This window comes from Malaclemys terrapin, chromosome 12 (genome assembly GCF_027887155.1).
Source record: "Malaclemys terrapin pileata isolate rMalTer1 chromosome 12, rMalTer1.hap1, whole genome shotgun sequence".
Taxonomy (NCBI): domain Eukaryota; kingdom Metazoa; phylum Chordata; order Testudines; family Emydidae; genus Malaclemys; species Malaclemys terrapin.
In genome coordinates this window covers 46,474,441-46,495,310 of record NC_071516.1, presented here as the reverse complement: position 1 = coordinate 46,495,310, position 20,870 = coordinate 46,474,441, and the positions used below count along the sequence as shown (strand labels likewise).

The 20,870-nt window shown below is 63.0% G+C and overlaps 1 protein-coding gene, 1 long non-coding RNA gene and 1 pseudogene across 2 annotated transcripts; all 3 read right to left on the bottom strand.

Annotated features, from left to right (window-relative positions):
• Positions 1–6: 6 nt before the first annotated feature.
• Positions 7–3,458, bottom strand: LOC128846591 (cell death activator CIDE-B-like). Its single transcript, XM_054045799.1, has 5 exons — positions 3,307–3,458; positions 2,664–2,808; positions 1,808–1,957; positions 577–767; positions 7–183 (listed from the first exon to the last, which is right to left on the bottom strand). Exons 1-5 carry the CDS (start codon positions 3,345–3,347, stop codon positions 45–47), a joined length of 666 nt encoding a protein of 221 aa, XP_053901774.1. The 5' UTR covers positions 3,348–3,458; the 3' UTR covers positions 7–44.
• A 1,921-nt stretch (positions 3,459–5,379) lies between these two features.
• On the bottom strand, positions 5,380–6,612 carry LOC128846592 (uncharacterized). Its single transcript, XR_008446800.1, has 3 exons — positions 6,598–6,612; positions 6,236–6,283; positions 5,380–5,409 (listed from the first exon to the last, which is right to left on the bottom strand). It is a non-coding gene; the product is annotated as an uncharacterized LOC128846592 (long non-coding RNA).
• A 630-nt stretch (positions 6,613–7,242) lies between these two features.
• Positions 7,243–11,984, bottom strand: LOC128846150 (basement membrane-specific heparan sulfate proteoglycan core protein-like; annotated as a pseudogene).
• Positions 11,985–20,870: the final 8,886 nt, after the last annotated feature.

The window sequence follows — 20,870 nt, the reverse complement described above, 5'->3', positions numbered from 1 at the left end:
TGAGTCCACTGGGGTGGGGTAGGGATGGGGCCAGGCCAAGGGCCTCAGTCTTCATAGTGGCTGAGCCGGGTGGGCTGGTGCCAGGTCTCCACCCCCTCCAGGAGGCGCCGGATGTAACTGGAGGCTCCCAGCAGCAGCTGCCCCATTCCCTGCATCACAGCAGAGACCACTCGCAGCACCTCCCTGCAGGGGGAGAAGGGGGTGAGATGTGGCGCGGTGCCCCAGCAGGGGGCGCTGTGGGGTGCTGCCTGTGGGGGGAGCTCCAGGCTCTTGCAGCCCCTGCCTTGCCCAACAGGGGATGTTCTGGGGTGGGAATGGGGAGTGGGGTGTGTGGGGTGGGAGGCAGCGGTCCCTGCCAGTTGGGGGTGCTGTGGGTTGCGGGGCAGGGCAGATGGCCCTGCCAGCAGCGGGTACTGGGAGGGGGCAGAGGTGGGGTCCCTGCTAGCAGGGGGCTCTGGGGCGATCAGGGTGGAGGGGCAGGGGCCCTGCCGGGGGGGTGCAGGCGGGAGCAGGGTGCGGTCCCTGCCCCTGGGGGGTGCTTTGGGGAACGGGCGTGGCAGGGGGGCTGTCACCCACCTCAGCACCTTCTTGGGGCCCAGGCACTTGAAGTCGCAGCTCATGGAGTAGAGCCCGTAGAACGTGGCCTTCACGTTGAGGCTCCCGAAGAGGTCGCGGGGGCCCAGCTTGTAGACGTCGAAGGTGATGCGGGCGATGTCCTGCCCCTGGCGCGGCCGCTCCCGGCTCCACCCATAGGCCTGAGCTCCTCCCTGCAGCACAGCGGGGTCAGGGGGGAGGGGACCTCCGGTGGCCCCCCCACTCCTGGCCCGGCCAGCCACTGGCACCGTGGGGGCAGGGTGGGGCTGTGCGGCTCTGGGTTGGGGCGGGGCTAGAGATGTCAGCACTCCCTGAGCTGGCCACTTCCATTAGCTCCACCCCTTAGTGGTAGTGATGTCATCCCCTGAGTTCTGGCCACACCCCTTAGCAGTAGTGATGTCAGAGCCCTCCCACCCACCCCCAACTCTGGCCATGACCCTTCACTTCCCCCCCAAAGTCCATCCCATTCTCAGGATCCCTCCCCCCCCTTTGTACATGTCCCTCTGTGGGGCTCCCCCATCCTGCCCACCCTGCCCCAGGGAGTGAGTGGTATCCATCCCCCTTTGCTGCTCCTGGGGTGGGGAGGATCTCACTTGGGGGCTGTATGGGAGGGAAGTTGGGTGGGGGTGTGCATATAGGGTGTGTCACCTGTGGGGGCAAGAGGGGAGCGCTATGGGGTTTGGTCTCCCTGGGGTGCTGTATCTAGGGTTGGGGGTGTATGGGGAGGATCTCGGGGAGGGGCATTGTGGGTGAGGGGTGGGGGGGGGACTCAGGTGTCCCATGGGGGGCTATCATTTTGGACAGGTGTGGTGCATGTGTTTCATGGGGGTGGGGGAGGGACTGGGTGTGTGTGTGTCCATAGGGAGTCTCTCTTGGTAGGGGTGTGGGGGAACCTCTCACTTTGGGGGGGGTCACTCCTGTGTGGGTGATAGGGGGGTTCTCTATGTGGGGAGGGGGAATTGGGGGTTCCCCCGCAGAGGTATATGGGGGGGCAGGATGTGTGTGAGGGTCTCTGTGTGTGGGGGCCAGGGCATGTGGGGGTCTCCCCTTAGGGGGCGTACTGGGTTGGTGTGTTCAGCATCTCCCCTGTGGGGGGGTGTATGGGGGTCTCCATTGCAGGGGTTGTGGGGGGCTGGGGTGTGTTTGTGGGGTCTCCCCTGCAGGGGCTGTATGGGGGATGGGGGGGACGGAGGGTGGGGCTGGGCTCACTCACCCGCGGGGGGCTCCAGCTCTGCCCAGGGCCCAGCAGCATCAGGGCCGTGTCGGGGGGCAGCGTCTGGAAAAAGGCCTCGCTCTCCACCGCCGTCCCGTCCTCCTCCAGCACCAGCCTTGCCAGCCCCGCCACCAGCAGCGCCTCCATCGCCTGTGGGGGGCAGAGCGGTGAGGGGGGAGCACCCCGAGCGCAGGGAGCAGAGTGTGGGGCGGGGGAGCAATGAGGGTGTAGGGTGGGGAGAGCAGGAAAGGGTGGGGGAGCAGTAAGGAGTCAGTGTAGGGCACGGGGAGCAAGGAGCTGTAGGTGGGAGCAGCCTGGGGGTCGGGGAGCAGGGAGGGGGAGGGGAGCAGGGAGGTGGGGGCGGCTCAGCTTGGCCCCTGGGTCCTGCAGGCTGATGAGTGGGAGAGAGGAGGGGGAGGAGCAGGCTGGCTGGTGGGGGACAATGGGGCAGGGCTGGGTGAGGTGCTGCAGGGTGGGGCTGGGGGTGGCAATGGGGGTCAGGGAGTGGGGTGGGGGCAGCAGGAGGGTCCGGCGGGGTGGGGGGAGCATGGAGGGTCTGAGCATGAGCAAGTGGGGGGAGCGAGGGTTTTTGGAGGTAGTAGGATTGGGGAGTCGGGGGGTAACAAAGAATCTGGTGGGGAGGGGAAGGGGTGTCGGGGAGTGGTGAGGGTCTGGGGGGAGCGAGTGGGTCAGGGGTAGTTAGGGGGGCTGGAGGGAGCAGGGGGTAGCGGTGGGGGGTAATATGGGGGTGTTGGCGGTAGCAGGGTGGGGGAGGCGGGGTAGTGGAGGGAGTATGGGGGGAGTGAGGGATGGAGTCGGGGGTAGTAGGGGGAGCACGGGCTATGGGGGGGCTCACCTTGGCCAGCAGCTCCTGCAGGGTCCCGGCCATCAGCCCCGTGCGGCCTCCACGCCGCTGGTTGCAGACGCGGAAGGGGCGCTGGGGGGGAGCACGGGGGGCCCAGACCCGACGAGTCAGCTCCAAGCCAGCGCTGGACACCGACCTGCGGGGGGAGGGGGTGAGTGGGGGGCGCTTGGCGTGGGGCAGACCGTTGTCATGGTTTGGGGGGGAGGGGAGGGAGGCAACATGGTGGTTGGGGGGCCCATTGTTCTATTGGTGGGATATGGAGGGGCTGAGGGGGTCCAGTGTCCTGTTAGGGGGGTAACACCCTGGGGGACACAGAGTACCTTGTGGGGTGGTAGAAACCATTCTCCTCAAGGGGGACAGGTGAGAAGAGCCCACCCCCAGGGAGGGACGGGGAAGAAACCGTTCCCTTGGTGGGGGGGGGGGGCTTCTTCTGTGGGGGGGGGGCAGGAGGGGACACACCAAGTCATAGAAGGGGAGGCGTGAGAGTAGAATGGCCCATTCCTAGGGGTAGGGGGAATTGACACCCCATGTTGTGGGGGAGGGGCCCTCCGGGGGGGTGGTGACACCCCCAGTCCTGCCCCCCAGCCCAAGGCCCCCCTGGGTCCCCCAGTTTGGGGGGTCTGAGCCCACTCACTGCAGCAGGGAGGCGGGGGCCAGGGCGCTGACATAGTCCATGGTGTTAGCGTGGTTGGGGGGGTCCTTGTCCTGGGGGTCAGGGTGTCTGTCCGGCGTTAGGCTCCCCCGTCCCTTGGTCCGTCCGCTACCAACCAGCCTGGACTCTGGACTCCACAGCTCAGAGGCGGGGAGTGGGGAGGGTGACACACAGCGGTGGGAGGCAAACTCCAAGGTCCCCCGTGGCAGGGCAGGGAGGGAGGTGGGTACCAGAGCAGGAAGTGAGGCCTCGGGTGCCAGTGATGACCCCACTGCTCCCCCTTGTGCTATAGGGGGAGAAACTGAGGCACAGTTGGGGATGGAACAGGGGAGTCTGGGCTCCCAGACCCCCCCCTTTAACCACTAGACCCCACTCCCCTCCCAGAGACAGGGAGAGAACCCAGTTGTCCTGGCTCCCAGCCCCACCCCCCTGCTTTCTGGAGTGGAAGCAGGCGGCTCTATCCCCCGGGGCCAGGACAGGCTGGGTGCGCCCCACGCACTGCACCCCCCGCCCCGCATCCTTCATTGAGCCGCAGAAGGAACCAGATCAAACTGCAAAGACACTTTTATTGGTGGCCCCCCAGGCCGGCTCCCAGGGGCAGATGGCGGCGGAGCTGGTACCGGTTAGTCTGCTCCCGAACCATCATCAGATCTCCGGGCTCCTTCCTCAGTTACAAGGGGCCCCGGGGTGTGAACAGCCCCCCCCCCCCCAGGAAAGGTGGGGGGGGATAACAACCCAATTATGGTCCCTTTGGTGGATGAAGAGACCCCAACAGTTCAGACCCCCCCCAACCACTAGACCCCACTCCCCGAGCTGGTGATAGAACCAGGGAGTCCTGGCTCCCAGCCCACCCTGCTCTAATTGCTAGACCCCACTCCCCAAGTCGGCAATAGAACCCAGGAATCCCGCCCCCCCAACCCCTCCCGCTCTAATCACTAGACCCCACTCCACTTGCTGGGCCAGGGATAGAACCCAGGAGTTCTGCCCCCCCCCCCCGCAATCACTAGACCCCACTCCCCAATTCGGGGATAGAACCCAGGAGTCCTGGCTCCCAGCCGCTGTAACCTCTGGGCCCCTTGTGGCTGGTGGGGGTGCAGAAGGAAGGTTGCTGGAGAGCGACCCCCAGTGGCAGGGGTCGGGGCCGGGGCTGGGGGGTCGCCGTGGTCACAAGTCAAGGGTGCTGCACACATGCTCCAGGGAGGCCGAGAGCCCCTGGCCCTGGCGGAAGGTGGAGCAGGAGAATGTGACTTGCGTGTACGTTGGATCGATGTCCTGGAAAGGTGGAGAGAAGATGGATCTGTCATGGCAGCCAGGGGGCGCTGTGGGGTGGGGGCTGGGCAGGGGGCATCAGGGGGTGGGGAGTCGTCTTTCTCCTTCTGGCTCTTAGGGGGTGCTGCCCCCCCAGCTGCTTGCCCCGGCCTGGGCCCCTCTGTGGGGATCTTGGGGAGCAGCCCCCAGTCCTGGGATGCTGCCTGGGGCCAGCCCCCCTCGGTCGTCTGCTGGAGACCTAACCATGGGGGGGTTAGAGCGGGTTCCGTCCTGCCCACCCCCCCATATCAGCCCCTCAGCTCCGTCTCTGCCCCAAGGCTCAGCCCCTTGGCCCTGTCTCTCCCCTCCTCCCCATATTGGTCCCTTGGCCCAGCCAGCTTTTCCCCCCCCTTACCCTGGGGTCTCCCCATGGATGTGACACCATGTTCCCCCCTCCGGGTGCAGTTCTCACATTTCACCACTAGGTGGTAACATGGTAACCCACTGAAGCCAGGGTGCGGCTGTAAGAAATCCCTCTCTTAAAGGGGAGGCCAGTGGTGCTGGGACGGGCACTCAAAGCCCTGGCCAGGGCCGGCTCCAGGCACCAGCCTGCCAAGCAGGTGCTTGGGGCGGCCACTCCGGAGGGGGGCGGCACGTCCAGCTATTCGGCGGCAATTCGGCGGACGGTCCCTCACTCACGCTCGGGCGGCAAAAACCCTGGAGCCGGCCCTGGCCCTGGCCCTGGCCCTGGCACCAGACTCGGAGGTGGGAGGGCTGCCCCAGTGGGGGCGGGGCAGTCGTTACTCACACATATTGACCCCAGAGATGTCGGTCGACCTGCGAAGGCAGAAGGGAGGGTCAGTGGTGGGGCGGGAGGCTGCTGGGGGCCCCTGTCCTTTATGGGGGTGGGGACAGATCAGCCCATACGACCCCCAATGCCCTATGCTGCTGCAAAGGATTCTGGGTCACCACTTTCTCTTTTCTCCTCCTTTCCTAGCCTATCGTCCTCTTTGTCCTCCTCCGTCTCCTTCATTCTCTCTCTTTCCTCCCTCCCCCTTTTCCTCCTCTCTTCCTTTTTCTCTCTCTTTATTCCCTTTCCTCCATCGATTTCTCCTGTCTTGGCCCCATTCCCTTCGCTCGTTCCCTTCGGTCACACTCCAGTTCCCTCCTTCGTTCTCTTTTCCTTTCCCTCCTGCCTGGTTCCCCCCCAACCTCCCTCATGTCCTGTGTACTATTTGATCCCTCTTCTGCCCCAGCCTGGTCTCCCTGCCCCCTATCTGCCCCTGAGATCCACTCCGGTCTCCCCCACCCTCCAAATGATCCCCGCTCCTCAGGTGTTCCCCTGGGCGCACGTAGCCATCCAATGCCCCACCTGGGTCCCAGCCCCCCCATATCATTCACAGTGTCCCAGCCACAGAAATCCCCCCTTTATTTTCTATGACCCATGTTCCCCCCATAGATTGACCCCCGGCCACCTGGATCCACGGACCAGAGCCCCTATCCCTTGAGCTCAATGCCCAGCCCCCATCCAGGCTGTGTGACTTGCTATGTGCTGGTGTCGCCCCTAGAGGGTGTGAGCGAGCCAGGCTGGGGGGGGTGACCCTAGAGCCAGTCCCCTGGGGGGGGTGGGGCCAGGGAGACCAGACCCTGCCCCCTTACATACCGTCTCGCTATCCGCGACCGGCGCAGCTCCTGGCTCTTCCAGTAGGACCTGGAAGGGAATTGGGGGTGGGGTCAATATGGGGCTCGGCCTGGCGGGGGGTGGCACTGCTGGGATTAGCTGGGCCTAGGGGGTGGTGGCTGCAATTCCCAATGTGACCACCAGGGGGCTGTGAGTTGCAGGAGGAGAGAATGGGGGAAACCAGAGAATTTTGCCCTGTGGGGCGGGAGTGGGGCCTAGTCGGGAGCCAGGACTCCTGGGTTCTATCCCCATGGGATCGAGGGACCTGTTGGAACAGATTTGCCCTCCCAGGGACAAACGGCTCCCGGCCCCACGGAGGGGCCTGGGGACCCGGAGGAACTTACGTCGAGAGCCGGCGGGTAGCTGGGGAAGGAAGGGAAAGAGATTGAATTAAAGCGAGATTCCACAGAGTCTCTTGTCCCCGTCTCTTCCCAGCTGCGGTGCCCCCTAAGGGGGAGCACTCTGCTATCCCGGACGCCTGGGTCCCATCCCTCCTCCCAGTTTCTCCGCCCCTGGGTCTGGGACATGAACAGCTCCCCCAGGGGTGAGGTGACTGTGCTGCTTCTTGGATGCCTGGGTCCATCCCCTGTCCTGCCCCGCACCTGAAGTTGGCTGGGTCTCAGCCCCATATTTGTATTCCCTCCCCCACAAAGCCAAATCACTCACAATCCTTTGTATCAGGAGTCTGCTGTGCCAAGTTACCCACAGTCCTTTGCACCAGAGTCCTGTGGTAACCAACTACCCATGATCCCTTGCATGGCGGTCCTGCTCTAGCCAGTTACCCACAGTCCTTTGCAACTGGCTCTTGCTATCCCATGTCACCCCTTGTGGGAGCTGAGAGCGCTGAAGGCCCCCCCTAGCTGAGAACACTCCTGTCCCTCATGCCTGGGTCCCATCCCCCACAGGCACTGAGAGCTGCGGTGCCCCCTAGGGGTGAATGCCATGTGCTGCCGTCCCGGACGCCTGGGTCCCATTCCCCATCCTACGCCTCACGCACCTGCCGTCTTCTTCCTGCAGAGGTAGATGAGCAGCAGCAGCAGCGCCAGAGCCGTGGCAGCCCCACCGCACCCAGCCACCAGGGGGACGGGCAGAGACCAGGCTGGTAAAAGGAGGGGATGAGTTAACAGCCAGGAACAAGGGAGGGGCAGCGTCTGGGGACCCACTAACTGCTCCAGACCCCATCCAGGGCAGGGGACAATCTGGGCCCTCCCCTTTAAGGAGGGATTTTTTGCCTGCCAGATGGTCTTGGCACCGCCTGTGGTGAAATGCTGCCACCTGGTGTCAGGCTCAGGTACTGCACTCTTGGGGCCACGTGTGACCTCTAACACCTTGTGTCTTGGCTCCAGGGTCACCCCGGGGTAGCAGGTGTTGGGGTGCTGGGGTTATTGCAGGGTGCAATTAGAGCCCTCACCTGTCACAGTGACGTTCACAGCCTGGCTCTGGGGGGATGGGATTCATCTGCCGCTCATGTTCACCTCATACCCGCAGCTGAATTGCCAGGTGTTGCTGGGACCTGCTTGCAGGATGCTGAGCACAGAGACTGTCATAGAGCTGGTGCTGGGCTCTGTGGTGCTGATCTCAGACCCTGTGTCCCCAGGGACGATCTCAGCTCCGTCCTTGTAGAAGTGAAACCTCTTCTCTCTGGTGTTCCCAGGGGCCGTGCAAGTGATGAGCAGGGGGAGCCCTTCGCTCACCACTCCGGACGGGGGATCCACACTCAGCTGTGGCTGGGGAGGGGGATCTGAGGGGAGCAGGACAGGGCAGAGGTCAACAGAGAAACCACAGTGCTGAGTGTGGGGAAGGGGCGGCTATACTGTATAATGGGCACTAGGGGCAGCAGAGGGTGGGGGTGGGGAAGGGGCGGCTGTACTGTATAATGGGCAGTAAGGCAGCAGGGGGCGGGGGAGGGCTGTCTATAATGTAGAACGGGGGCTGTGGTGTCCGTACCAGTCACACTCAGTGGCACCGGCTCGCTGGGGGGTGAGCGGAGGTGGCGTCTGTGGAGCTCTGTGCTGTACCCACACCGGTTGGTCCCGCTGTCGCTGGGGGTGATGTTCAGGGGGAACTGGGGCCTTGGCAGCTCTCGAAGTGTCTCCCCGTCTCTCAGCACCCAGTGGGCCCGGGGGACGTAGGGCTCAGCGGGGACGATGCACTCGGCTGTCACCGTCTCGCCCGTCACGTAGAGCGGATGGGGCGGGATGAGCCGCAGGGACGGGGCGGCCAGCGCCGGGAACACGGAGACGGAGACGGTGTCGCTGGCATAGGAGGGCACTTCCCTCCCCCAATCAGCTCCACGTAGGTGCAGGAGAAGGACCGGGTGGCATCTCTCATGTTGCTGGCTTGAAGATCCATCCACCGAGTCCCAGCGTCTCCCGGCAGGGACTGTAGCAGCTCCCCATTCTCGTAGAGCCCGTACTGCACCGGGGAGGCACCAGGGGGAGCCAAGCAGTTAATTTCCACCCTGTCTCTAGCCACATAGGCCGGATAGTCCGGAGACAGGGACACAGAGGGCTTCCTGGGGAGATCTGGGGGAAAACCTGCCTCAATCTTGGCCTCTTGCCATAGAGGGTCTCCGAGCAGCCAGGGGGGGAGCTGGGGATGGTGGGTCTTTGCCCCCCTAGGTCCTGACGGAGGCCGGTCTAGGGCATCCCACCCCCAATGATCAGAAACCTTCTCCCCATGGCTGGCCTCCAGCGAGCTCAGCCTGGCTCATCTCATCCCCTTTGTTCTCTTGCCTCCTTTGGCCGCCATTGCAACCCCCCCCCCCCCGCTGCGTTTACGGCACCATCAGACCCCGCTAAGACGGCGATTGGGGTGAACCAGCCCAGCTCCTCCAGTCCCCTGTCTCCCAACACGGGTGCCCAGCACTGGAGTCAGGCTTCCCGCTGAGCTCAGCTAGCCCCTAGGAGTCCAATGGGGTCACCTTCCCCCCAGACCTGGCCCACTCTGGGGCTCGGTGGAGCTCAGCTTGGGGACTGTTCACCCCAGCCACTCTGGTATGGTATGTAGGGTGCAGGGGGATGGGGGGAAGGGGAGCCAGGGACGGGGTGCAGGGATGCAGGGTAACAGGTGCGGGGACGCAGGGGGATGGGGTGCAGGGACACGAGGTGCAAGGCGATAAGAGTTGGGGTGCAGGGGGAAAGGGGAATGTGGAACGGGGGACAGGGTGAAGATGGACGGGGTGCAGGGGCACAGGGGAAGGGGTATCAGAGACCACACCGAGCTCACCTGTCACGGACACAGAGACAGGCCAGCTCTCCCCGGATGGCACCTCTCACCCGGTGCGCAGTGTCCAGTACACACAGACGTACAGCCCGGCTGTCCCCGTCTCAGCCCTGAGCTCCAGCCGGGCGCCCCCAGTCGGCTCAGGGACCCCGTCAGCGATCAGCCCCCCTTGGTGCCTGTAGAATCTGTACCTGGCCACCCCCTCGTCCCGGGGAGCCGAGCACCTGAGGGTCACCCGCTCCCCTGGGACGTACATGGGGTGCCGGGGAGCCAGAGTGAGCCAGGGGGAGCGGGGTGGCTCTGGGGTAGACAGAGAGAATGGGGCCAGGGAGAGGGAAAGAGACAGCTCAGATGAGACGCCCCAGTTCATAGCTGGTAAGCCCAGAGACGGGGACCTGCCCCCAGTGAGTCTGTGCTCCCAACCCTCTGTTATCTTCATTTGCCCCCTGCAGCCCAGATCCCCGGGGTGGCCAGCGCCAGAGCTGGTGTCACGGGGCAGCACCCGGTTAGATCGCCAGTGAGAGCTCCCCCCCAGGTGGCCCTCATCCACCCCCACAGCTGTGCTGGGCCATCAGCGGCTTCTCTACCCCTGACCCAGTGCCACCCTCCGGAGGGACATGCAGTCACCCAACACCAGGATGCGGACGGGGTGACTCGGCCCGGATGGGATCTCCCGCCCCGATTCCAGGAACCAGTACCCACAGCTGTACGCCCTGGAGTGCGATGGGGCTGGGGGGGCAGCCAGAGGGTGCGGCTGAGGTTGAGTGGGTCAGGACCAGGCGTCTGGGAATCTAGGTTCTGACCCTCCTTGAGAAACTGGATCCTTGACAGTGTGTGGCCCCCGGGAGCCGAGCACGTCAGGGTGACGGAGTCGCCGGAGATGTAGCCGGGATGGGACGGGGACACAGAGAACTGGGAGGCAACTGGGGGGACTGGGCGACATGGGGAAAAGGGACAGGGGACAAGATGAGACATGGGGAAGCCAAACCAGCCGGGGCAGCAGAGACACACACACCAAGCAGGACTCATCCCCTCCAGCAGGGGGCAGCAGAGACCCACACACCTCAGCCCCCCCAGCAGGGACCCCCCCCACCCCCCGGCTGTTCATGGTGATGGTCCCTATCAATCATCTGTTTCACCTCTTCCCTGCCACCCTCGGTTCCCAGCATGTCCCCGGCCCAGGGAGTCGCTCCGTGGCGGAGGCTGGAGGCTCCTGCCCGCGGGTCCTGTGGGGAACGAGGTCTCACCCAGCACAGAGATGGCGACGGCCCCACTGGAGGGGGATGAGATCTCTCTCCCGGACTCCCTCCTCCGGTACCGACAGGAGTAGGCCCCGGCGTGCCCCGTGCCCACGCGGGCGAGCTGCAGTGTGGGGCTGCTGCTGAGCAGAGGTGAGGGCAGCTCCCCTCCGTCCTTGGAGAACTGAACCGTGGCCAGCGTGGGAGCCCCAGGGATCGAGCAGGTCAGAGCCACGGCTTCTCCCACCACGTAGACCGGGTGTGCTGGGGTCGCGGTGAGCCGAGGGGCAGGCAGGGGGGCTGAAAGAGACGGTGAGGGGGAAGGAGTCCTAGGGGATTCGGGAGCCCCCAGCCTACTGCGGGTCAGTGCACTTTGGGAGACATCACCTGTTGTCACCTACAGATACACCTGCCCCCATCTCACCAAGGGCCTTCAAATGGCCACAGCTGCCAAGCCAACCATGGGCTGCCGGCTCGGAGGAGGCTTTGAGCTGGGGGTGTCCCCTGCTGGTGAACCTGTTCTAGCCTCATCTAACAGAGCTGGGTCTCACCCAGCCAAGGCGGCTCATGCTCTGCCATCCCGAGATCCCAAATTGGGTCCCCAGTGCCCGGGGCATGACCCAGACCCAACCTCCGGAGGTGCGGGCGGTAGCTAGCATGGGACTGAGGTTTCGTCAGGACAGCTGGGCTGCGGGGGTGGTCCTGGAGGGATGTGCTAGAAATCAGAGGAATGAGAAAGGTCGGCTGGATGGGGCAGGTGAGTTTGTATCTCCAGCGCAGCTGAAATGTCGCGTCCCCTGGTTTAACCCACTAGCCCCCACTCCCCTCCCAGAGCCAGGGATGGGACCCAGGAGTCGTGGCTCCCAGCCCCCACCCCCACTTCTTCCCTTGCCTGGGGCCCAGAGACAGGGCCGCCCAGAGGATTCAGGGGGCCTGGGGCAAAGCAATTTCAGGGGCCCCTTCCATATAAAAACGTTGCAATACTACAGAATACTATATTCTCGTGGGGGCCCCTGCGGGGCCCAGGACAAATTGCCCCACTTGCCCCCCCCCCCCCCGCCCAGAGAGCGAAGCCGAGCAGGTGGGGGCCTCTGGGCCCAGTATGTCCTGGTGGCCGCTGGGGGAGAATTACCCGGTGCCCCCCCCAGGCCAAGCTAGTGAGACTCACCGATCACAGCGATGGGCACGGGGCGGCTCTCCCGGGAAGGGATCTCCCGGCCGGCTCGCAGGACCCAATAGGCACAGCTGTATTCACTGGGATCTCCCATCTCATTCTTCCGCTCTACTCTGCTCTGGTTAGGCCTCAGCTGGAGTATTGTGTCCAGTTCTGGGCACCACATTTCAAGAAAGATGTGGAGAAATTGGAAAGGGTCCAAAGAAGAGCAACAAGAATGATTAAAGGTCTTGAGAACATGACCTATGAAGGAAGGCTGAAAGAATTGGGTTTGTTTAGTTTGGAAAAGAGAAGACTGAGAGGGGACATGATAGCAGTTTTCAGGTATCTAAAAGGGTGTCATAAGGAGGAGGGAGAGAACTTGTTCACCTTAGCCTCTAAGGATAGAACCAGAAACAATGGGTTTAAACTGCAGCAAGGGAGGTCTAGGTTGGACATTAGGAAAAAGTTCCTAACTGTCAGGGTGGTTAAACACTGGAATAAATTGCCTAGGGAGGTTGTGGAATCTCCGTCTCTGGAGATATTTAAGAGTAGGTTAGATAAATGTCTATCAGGGATGGTCTAGACGGTATTTGGTCCTGCCATGCGAGCAGGGGACTGGACTCGATGACCTCTCGAGGTCCCTTCCAGTCCTAGAATCTATGAATCTATGAATCTCCACTGTGAGCATCTCCAAGGGCCCCATGGCCCCAGCAGGCAGCTCCTCGGGGGCCTGGCTTCGGTGTCTCTTGTAGAACCTGTATCCAGCCACCTCCTGGCCCCTGGGAGCCGAACACTCCAGGGTCACCCGCTCTCCCCGCACATACACAGGGTGCTGAGGGCTCAGAGAGAGCACAGGGGCCGGCAGGGGCTCTGGAGCAAATGGGGAGAGGAATCAGTGACTGGGGCCCTGCCCTCAGCCCCCCGAGCTGATCCCGTGAACACCCAACCCACCCACTTCTGGTTCCTTTTCTCCCACTGCCGGATACTTCCCTCCCCCTCCCCCTTGTCTCTCTCCCTGACAACCCAGGGGAAAGCGCCGCCCAGGAACTCAAGGGGCAGGGATGTAAATCAAGCCTCAGGAGCCCTATGGGAGGTGGGTCAAGGCGGTTACATCCCCGTTTCATAAAAGGGGAAACCGAGGCACAGAGCACGACTGCTAATTCAGTGGAACGGTCAGGAACAGAACCCAGGAGTCCTGTCTTCTAACCCCTTTGCATGCTCCAACCCACCTTAGACCCCACTCCCATCTGAGTGCTGGGGACAGAACCCAGGAGTCCTGGCTCCCAGCCCCCGCCCCAACCATCAGACCCCACTCCCCTCCCAGAGCTGGGGACAGAACCCAGGAGTCCTGGCTCCCAGCCCCCGCCCCAACCATCAGACCCCACTCCCCTCCCAGAGCTGGGGACAGAACCCAGCAGTCCTGGCTCCCAGCCCCCGCCCCAACCATCAGACCCGACTCCCCTCCCAGAGCTGGGGAGAGAACCCAGGAGTCCTGGCTCCTAATCCCTCCTTTTGCGGCAAGGCGAAAGCTGAGATCTCGACCCCGGTTCCCATTACCTGTCAGGGCCAAGGTCACTGCATCACTCTGCAGAGACTGGGAGTGGGGCTGGCTTGGGGGGCTGCTCTGGACCCGATAGGAGCAGGTCAAAGTCCGGCTGAGTTCACTGTTCTCCAAGCTGATCCTCCAGATCCCACTTCTTTGGGACCCCAGCCTCTCCCAGCGCCCACTCCTCTGCTCATACAAAATGAATTCCACGGCCCCGGAGCCCCTCGGAGCAGAGCACGTCAGGTGGACCTGCTGCCCCCTCACTGGACTCGGGGGGCTCAGAGACAGGCCGGGGGCCGGGGGAGCCGGGATCGGGGTGGGGAGCTGGGAAGCTGGGAAAGGAGCGACTGTCAGCAGGGTGGCGAAAGAGGAAGGCAACAGCTGGCATTCAAGGGGGAGTCAGTCACCCTAGGGTGGGGAGCAATGGGGTCAGATTCCCAAATTCTGAGTGCCTGCAACACAGACTCCCCTTCCACCACCCTCTAAATGTCCTGGGACCCCACCCAACACCCCACTCCTGCCCCCCAACCCTGCTGGGACCCCACCCCTCCCTTTCCCCCTATTTCCCCTCCCTCTCAATCAGCCCTGGTGACCCCCAGAGAAGTGGCATTGTCTGCACACACACACCCATCTCCACAGGGACAACTGGCACTTCTGGAGACCCAGGGCCCCACCCAAATGCCCCCCCGCCCCACGCCGAGCTCCCCCCATCCCATCCTTGGCTGCAGACGGGCGGACTCAGGGGGCCCCCGTGTGGCGAGGCTGGGAAGTGCGGGCCGGGAGATGGAGAGACCCACAGGGTCTGTCTGTGCCCAGCAGCCCCAGGAGAGACTCTGCTCAGCCGGGGCCTGGCTCTGCAGGGAGGGCCCCAGCTCCCCACCGCCCACCCCAGCCTGGGAGCAGCCGACTCAGGGGCTGTGGTCAGGAGACACAGGAAATGGGGGGAGAGGACAAGAGATGACAACAGCCCATCCCCCACCCCTCAGCCAGCCACTCGTCCCCATGGTGAGACCAGATGGGAGCCGGTGCCCCCTAGAGGGGAAAGACCCCGTGACCCATTCTCCACCCCCCCCTGAGCCACCCAGTCCCCCCTTCCAACAACGACACCCACAGACCCCCGTGCACAGACCAGGGGATGAATCAGGTCCCTTAGTCCCCTCCGGTGACACCAGCCAGGAGAGGATCTGCAGCCAGGCTGTAAGAGAGGAGACAAGGGGGGTGAGAGCTCTGGGGTGGGACGGGTGATGGGGGGCAGGAACGAGGGGTGTGGGGCAAAGGACTCTGGATACTGGATTTACAGTCCATCCCGGTACGTTACGGGGAGCAAGGGGAAAACAGGAAAGAAAAAGGGTCGGTGGATGGGTGGGGGCTGGACACGGAGGAGGGTCGACAGATGGGGCCAGGGCTGCACGTCAGGACACCTGGGCTCTGGTCCCACTAGAGCTGGGCCTGGGAACGTCTCTGTTCGACAGCCTGTCAGTGGGTCGCAGGCCGGGCTCCTGGCAGGCTTCAGGGGATCCTGGGATCCCAGGCCTGCAGATCTGGGGCAGCCCTGTCAGGCCAGGCCTTCCCACTGCCTGCCGGGGAGCCGGCCAGCCCTGGAGCCCGGGGTCCTGGGGGCAGAGCCGGGCACATGGCAGGGCCCCAGACCCTGGCAGCTGCTGGGTGAAACTAACACGATTCTTGTCAGGTTCACTGTCTGTATTCACACATCCCTGATCCGTGTCTGGGCAGTGCCTGGCCTGATGGCGCCTGTTGCTCTAGGAAATTCCCCATCAAACAACATGCTTAGGCTCCGTGCTGCAGCTCCCTGCACAGCAGCAGATGCCGTGCTGCAGGGCAATGGGGAAACTGAGGCAGGGCCTCACCCAGTGGAGAATAACCAATGGCAGACCTAGAGCCTGAAGAGGACACCAGCCCCAGTGATCTCTAGGAAGGGGCCGCTGCCTTTGGGGAGCAGGGAAAAGCCCTGGGGAGGGGGACCCAGGCGGGTGTGAGGGACGCCATCCGGAGTCTGCCTATGTGGAACTGAACCTGCTGGAAACAGGCTCCAGTCCTGTTAATCTCCGAGGAACCCAGGTGACCGAGGTATGGAGAGCTGATGGAGGGAGACAGAGAACGAGACAGGGGCCGAAGGAGGGGGGCAGAGGGTGACTAGCAGAGAAAGAACAGACACAGAGGGGATGAGACAGGAAAGAGGAGGCGTGCGGAGGTCGCGTGGGGTGTAATTATTGTTTGACAGACACAATCCAGTCAAGCTAAGCCACAGCGTCGTATCAGTCACACTCAAGGCGCGAAGACCTGCAGGAAACGGAGTCATTTTACAGCCCTCACCGACCTGTGGGCTGGTTTGGGGGACGGAAACTGAGCGGAAGGGAGAGGGAGACAGGAGTGAACGGGCCGGGGTGGGGGGAGGAGTGTGAGTGGGAGCAAGAGATGGAGAGAGATTGGAAGTGGGTGACAGAGGAAAAAGACAAAAAGCAAATTATAGAGTGAGACAAAGAGCAGAGAGTGAAGGAGGCAGGGGGAGAAGAAGGGGCAGAGGGGAAGGGGGAATGAGGCAGGGGCTGAAGGAGGGGGGCGGAGGGGAGGGGGAACCGAGGCAGGAGCTGAAGTCGGGTTGGGGGGTGTCACTCACCCAGCACAGGGAGAAGGTCAGTTAGCTCTATACTGGGTTGAACTGGACGAGGCTGGGAGCTGCATCCCTGGCGCCTGGCCCTGCCTCTCTGCTGACAGCAGCCGGGGCCCCGGGGCCACTCTCGGTGCAGTGAGAGGAAGGGAGGGCCGGGCGCGGGGGATGCAGCTCCCAGCTTTGTCCAGTTCAATCCAGTATGGAGCTAACTGGCCTTCTCCCTGTGCTGGGTGAGTGACACCCCCCAACCCGGCTTCAGCTCCTGCCTCGGTCCCCCCTTCCCCTCTGCCCCCCTCCTTCGGCCCCTGCCTCGGTCCCCACTTCCCCTCTGCCCCTTCTTCTCCCCCTGCCTCCTTCACTCTCTGCTCTTTGTCTTACTGTACAATTTGTTTCTCTCTTTTTCCTCTGTCGCCCACGTTCATTCTCTCTCTCCATCTCTTGCTCCCACCTGTTTCCAGCAGGTTCAGTTCCACACAGGCAGACTCCGGATGTCGCCCCTCATACCCGCCTGGGTCCCCCTCCCCAGGGCTTTTCCCTGCTCCCCAAAGGCAGCTTGTGGGGGCTCGGTGTCTCCTTCTGCTCTAGCTCTGCAGCTGGTTATTCTCCACTGGGTGAGGCTGTGCCTCAGTTTCCCCATTGCCCTGCAGCACAGTATGTGCTGGTGTGCAGGGAGCTGCAGTACGGAGCCTAAGTGTGTTGTCTGATGGGGAGTTTCCCAGAAGAGCCACCCCCGTCATGCTCTGTGCAGCCCAGACCCCGGCCGAGATCAAGCCCCCCGTTGTGCCGGGTGCTGCACAGACATGGATCAGGGCCCCCCTTTACACACAGTGAAACTGACAAGGATCGTGTCAGTTTCACCCAGCAGCTGCCAGGGTCTAGGGCTCTGCCATGTGCTGGGCTTTCCCCCACGGCTCCCAGGCTCCAGGGCTGGCTGGCTCCCCGGCAGGCAGCGGGAAGGCCTGGCCTGGCTGGGCTGCCCCGGATCTGAGGCCCTGGGAGCCCAGAATCCCCTGCAGCCTGCCAGGAACCCGGCCTGCGACCCACTGACAGGCTGTCGAACCTGAGACCTTTCCAGGCCCAGCTCTGGTTGGATCAGAGCCCAGGTGTCCTGACGTCCAGCCCCGGCCTGAGCCACTGACCCTCGTCCATGTCCAGCCCTGTCCAAAGACACAGAATAAATATTTTTCTTTTCTTTCTTTCTTTTCCTCCCCATAACATACTGGGGTGAACTGTAAATCCAGTATCCCAAGTCTTTTGCCCCACACCCCTCGATCCTGCCCCTCATCACCCGTCCCACCCCAGAGCTCTCACCCCCCTTGTCTCCTCTCTTACAGCCTGGCTGCAGAACATCCCCCGGCTGGTGTGGTCAGATTCATCCCCTGGTCTGTGAACGGGGGTCTGTGCGTGTTGTTGGAAGGGGGGGGGCTGGCTCAGGGGGTGGGAAATGGGCATGGGGCCTTTGCCCTCTAGGGGGCGCTGGCTCCCATAGGGCCCCTGGGTGTGGGGGACTGGCTGGCTGGGGGTGGGGGGATGGGCTGTTGCTGCCTCTTGTCCCCTCCCCCACTGGAGCTGTCTGCTCTCCCCACAGACCTTGCGGGGGCTGCTCCCAGGCTGGGGCAGGGGCCTGGGTCCCTCCCTGCAGAGCCAGGCCCCGGCTGAGCAGAGTCTCTCCTGGGGCTGTTGGGCACAGACAGACCCTGTGTGTCTCTCCATCTCCCGGCTCGCGCCTCCCAGCCTCAACATATGGGGCCCCTCTGAGTCCACCCCTCTGCACCCAGGGACAGGGCAGGGGGGAGCTCGGTGTGAGGCGGGGGGCATTTGGGGCCCTGGGTCTCCAGAGGTGCCAGTCGTCCCTGGGTCCCTGTGGAGACGGGGGAGATGGAGACGCCGCCTCTTGTCTGGGGGTCATGAAACCAGCTGGGGTGATGGAGCAGGAGGGTGGGTGAGCGTCCAGGGGGGTTAGGAGCTGGGAGGAGGAGGGCTGTGTAACAGGTGCTGAGAATCCCCTGAGAGCCAGCCTGTCTCCATCGCAAGGACCGGTGAGGCCCTGTTCTCGCGGCGTGTGGGACAAGGGGGCCGGGGTCTCTTCTCGGGTCTCTCATGCCCACAAGCATCAGCTGGTACCTTATATAAGTGGTGCGGGGGGGGGGGGGGGGCGCGCTGCAGACACCCTCCCCCACCCCAAAATTCACCCATCAGCCCCCAGTACCACATCCCCAGCCCCATCAGGATCTGCCCAGTGGCAGAATCACAGAATATCAGGGCTGGAAGAGACCTCAGGAGGTCATCTAGTCCAACCCCCTGCTCAAAGCAGGACCAATCCCCAGACAGATTTTTGCCCCATGTCCCTCTCAAGGATTGAGCTCATAGCCCTGGGTTTAGCAGACCAATGCTCAAACCACTGAGCTATCCCTCCCCCTCTGGTACCACAGCCCCCAGCTGCAGTGGCATGTCGGGATGATGGGGAGGAGACCTGCTGCTAGTCACCCCTGTACTGTCCCCTCTAGGGGGCGCTGGCTCTGATCCGGCCCCAGGGCAGGTACTGGCTGGCTCAAGGGGGCGGGAGCTCTCTGTGTTGGGGGCAGGGGTGAGTGGCTGTTACGCTGCCCCCTCCCAGTCAGGGCTGACCCCGATGCCCCAGCTCCATGGTGGGACCTGATATTGGCGAGGTTCAGAGATACATGGGGTGTGATGTGAGATTGGGGGGGGGCTTGTTATTGAAGGGTGGAGCCAGCGCCTCCTAGAGGGGAAAGTTCAGCACCAGGCGCCCAGAGCCTGCAGCCGGCTCAGCTGAACTCTGTGGCTTGAGGTCGGCTCTCAGCTCGGCTGCGGCCGGGTCTCTGCTCCAGTAACAGCCACGTCCCCTCGGCCCGGCCTCGGCGCGTCCCCAGGACGGGCACTGCATTGTCCACGGCCTGGCCCCTGGGCCCCAAATAGCAGCTCCTGGAAACGCTGCAGGAAGTGGGGAGAGGAGACTGGACAGAAACCCTGCCCAGCGCTTCGGGGGAGGGGCTGGGGGGGCTCAGCAGGGGGCACGGTGCTGCAGGGAGTGGGGCAGGGAGCTCACTAGGGGGCACTGTCCCCTTGGAGTCAGTGCTGCCCTCTGTGCCCCAGCGTGGCACTCGGGGGCGCTGCCTGGTACACCAGAATGAGGGGGCTCTAGGCAGTGTTGCTGTGTGGCTGTTCCCCAGCTACCCCACCCCAGAGCTGGCTGCATTTCCTGGATACAGAATGTAACAGGATCCGACCCCTCCGGAGTCGCCCCACAAAGCCCTCTCTGCTTACACTGGAGCTGTCAGTGCAGGCAGTGCTGGTAGCTGCAAGGCATGCTGGGAACCCCAATTCCCAGCCGTGGTCGGCCTGGCTCTGATCCCGCAGCGCTTGACGCCTCGGTGCAGGGGCGGGGGTGGCTGTGTCCCTCGGACAGCACTTCCTCTCGCTGCACCGAGAGCGGCCCCAGCGGGACCCTGGCTGCTGTCAGCAGAGAGGGAGGGCTGGGCGCGGGGGATGCAGCTCCCAGCCTCGGCCAGTTCAAGCCAGTATGGAGCTAACTGGCCTTCTCCCTGTGCTGGGTGAGTGACCCCCCAACCTGGCTTCAGCTCCTGCCTCAGTCCCCCCTTCCCCTCTGCCCCCCTCCTTCAGCCCCTGCCTCAGTCCCCCCTTCCCCTCTGCCCCCCTCCTTCAGCCCCTGCCTCATTCCTCCTTCCCCTCTTCCCCCATCCTTCGGCCCCTGCCTCATTCCTCCTTCCCCTCTTCCCCCATCCTTCGGCCCCGGCCTCGTTCATTTTCTGCTCTTTGTCTCACTCTTCTGTTTCCTTTCTGTCTTTTTCCTCTGTTGCCCACATTCATTCTCTCCATCACTCTTGCTCCCACTCACACTCCTCCCTGCAGCCCAGCCCGTTCACTCTTTCTCTGTCTCCCTCTTCCTTCCACTCTGTTTCCATCCCCCAAACTAGCCCACAGGTCGGTGAGGGCTGTGAAATGACTCCATTTCCTGCAGGTCTTCGCACCTTGAGCGTGGCTGATAAGACGCTGTGGCTTGGCTGGACCAGACTGTGTCTGCGAAACAATAAATAAATCCCACGCGATCGCCGCACGCCTCCTCTTTCCTGTGTCGTTCCCTCTGGGTCTGTTCTTTCTCTCCGTGTCACCCTCTGCCCCCCTCCTTCGGCCCCTGTCTCATTCTCTGTCTCCCTCCATCAGCTCTCTGCACCTCGGATGCCTGGGTTCCTCGGAGATTAACAGGACCGGAGCCTGTTTCTAGCAGATTTAGTTCCACTGAGACAGACTCTGGCTGCAGCATGGAGCCTCAGCGTGTTGTTTGATGGGGAATTTCCCAGAAGAGCTGCCCCCGTCGTGCTCTGTGCTGCCCACACCCCAGCCAAGATCAGCCCCCCCCCATTGTTCATTGTGCACCAGGCACGGAAATGGGGCTGGTTTTTTATCACTGTTTTCAGGGGCTCACCAGCCCCTTTCTCCTCCCCAGATGCAGGGCTGGCTCTAGGTTTTTTGCGACCCCAAGCAAAAACATTTTGGGATGCTCCCCCCCTCCCCCCGCTTTTTGGCTTTTACACATGTTTGCATATTGGGACAATAATCCCGAAATATAATCACACCTCAGCATGTTTAGTTGACTCTGTTGCTGCAAATTTCAGAGCAGAAAGTCCCAGGAAAATCTTTAGCTCCTCTTTGAGCTGAAATAAACCAGTGCGATTAGTCAAACGGATCCTGGGAGATGCACGCAGGCTGATACGAACATCCGGTAAATCAAAACGGTTAAAACTCAACGATCTTTCACTTGTTAAAGAACGTGTGTCGCT

Coding starts and splice junctions, on each gene's coding strand:
- LOC128846591 (XM_054045799.1), bottom strand. CDS start 3,347: ATGGACTATGTCAGCGCCCTGGCCCCCGCCTCCCTGCTGCA. Junction 2,809..3,306: donor GCCCCCGCCTCCCTGCTGCA/GTGAGTGGGCTC, acceptor CTCCCCCCGCAG/GTCGGTGTCCAGCGCTGGCT. Junction 184..576: donor GGCCCCAAGAAGGTGCTGAG/GTGGGTGACAGC, acceptor CTCCCCCTGCAG/GGAGGTGCTGCGAGTGGTCT.